Source organism: Vombatus ursinus, unplaced genomic scaffold (assembly GCF_900497805.2).
Source record: "Vombatus ursinus unplaced genomic scaffold, bare-nosed wombat genome assembly UNPS02014909.1, whole genome shotgun sequence".
NCBI lineage: Eukaryota > Metazoa > Chordata > Mammalia > Diprotodontia > Vombatidae > Vombatus > Vombatus ursinus.
In genome coordinates this window covers 2,589,692-2,591,406 of record NW_020954687.1, presented here as the reverse complement: position 1 = coordinate 2,591,406, position 1,715 = coordinate 2,589,692, and the positions used below count along the sequence as shown (strand labels likewise).

The following is a 1,715-nucleotide window of genomic DNA, read 5'->3' as shown; positions in this document are numbered from 1 at the left end:
ACACACACACACACACACACACACACACACACACACACACACACACATACATCCCCTTCTTCCCCGTGCGCCCCGTCCCCTCGGCTCTTACCTGACAGCCACCTTGACGCAGCAGTCACCCTGGCTTGCCATGGCTCTCCCAGATCTCCAGGGACCTCTGGCATGGATCAGGGGATAGAGTCAGAGAGCTAGTGCCTGAGGATGCAGGAGGAAGAGGAGGCGGCGGCGCTGGCACTGGAGTCGTGCGCTGCGGCTGCTGCTGCTGCGGCTGCTCCGGCTGCTGTGGCTGCAGCTGGAGGTGACATGCTCCCCCGAGGCGGCGGCGGCGGCGGCTTCGGTGGGGATCATGCGGAGCCGGCAGCAGAACCCCGGAGCTCCCCGCTCGCCCGTGCGCCCTCCATGTGGCCGGGGCCCAGAGGATCTGCGGTGAAATTGACCTGACAGCTGAGGTCGAAACTGACCAGCTCCATCCACTCCCACTCCCGAGCGCGCTCACACCCGCACCCGCGCACACGCTCACACCGCTCACACACTCACTCACACCCTCTCGCACACCCCCAAGCCCCCGAGCTCACCTACCACCCTTCTCTAGCCACCTCCAGCGGCAGCGGGAACAAAGGGGGCGGGGGCCGGGCGGACTGGAGACCCCGCCCCCACACCCTCCTCAGAGCCCCGCCTGGCCCCGCCCCCTGCCTGGCGTAGACCAGTCAGACGCCGAGGAGAACAGAAGGGGCGGGGCCTCCTCCTTTAAAGGGACCTCTGGGCTTTCTTCCACCCCTCCAGTCTTTCTGGGCCGGCCTACCCTTCTCCCCGTCTCCCCCTCCCAGCCTCTCCCGGAGGGGTTATTTATCCTTTTTCTGAGTGGCACTTCTTAGTAACCCTAATCTCAGGTCACATTTCTCTACTAGCACCCAGCGGGGTGGGGGATGGGGGCAGTATTATTAGCTCCATTGTACGGAGGAGGAAACTGAGGCTGGATCAATCTCATCCACAGACATATATGAAGCGCCTACCGGTGCCAGGCACCGGTCTAAGCTGGTTTCCCGGCTCCCTCTCCCCGCCCCCCTTAGAGGACAGAGACTGTTATTATTTTTTTAATCTTTGTATGTCCTGTGCCTACACAGTATTTTGCATTTAGCTTAATTCGTATTTGTTGAATTCCCCTAAATCCGGGCTGCTGAATACCACTGGAAAGAGAGCGGGGTCCTGAAGTTGCCTGGGGGAGGGAAATAAGGCAGATAAGACAATCCCTGCCCTCAGGAAGTTTACAATCTAACCCCGGAGACAACAAGCGATTTCCCCAGAGTCTCCCAGGAGAAGGCATAGAAGGAATCTGGAGGCATTCGGAAAAGTCTCTAACGACCCCGGCTCTCTACGAAGGGGGGTGGGTGGGTTGGGAGTGTACACACAGACACACTTAAATTTAATCTGCATTATTCGCGCGTTCACTAGCACTTTCAATTAACCAGCCCGGGATCTGCAACAGCATTTGCAGATTTCTGAGGTGTAAACGTTCACAGTGAAAATTCCCTAGCCAATTCAAGCTGGTTCCAGCACACCCCTAATTGGGTGTGACCTTAAAGATGATCTAGCCCTGTTCCCTTACTCTACACATGACAAAAATCTTCTGAAATTGTAGGCGAGTGACTTGCCCAAGGTCACATGGCTAGGTTAAGCGTAGAGGCAGAATCTGTCCTTAGGTAGAAAAACAGAAG

General features: G+C 57.3%; 1 protein-coding gene across 3 annotated transcripts in view; it reads right to left on the bottom strand.

The window, feature by feature from the left end:
• Positions 1-276, bottom strand: part of KIF21B (kinesin family member 21B) — a 70,912-nt gene extending 70,636 nt beyond the window's left edge. For all 3 annotated transcript variants that reach the window (XM_027843426.1, XM_027843427.1, XM_027843428.1), the window contains exon 1: positions 92-276. In XM_027843426.1, the coding sequence (XP_027699227.1) occupies positions 92-132 (41 nt within the window). In that variant the 5' untranslated portion in view covers positions 133-276. The remainder of the gene's footprint in view (positions 1-91) is intronic.
• Between the last annotated feature and the right edge of the window lie 1,439 nt (positions 277-1,715).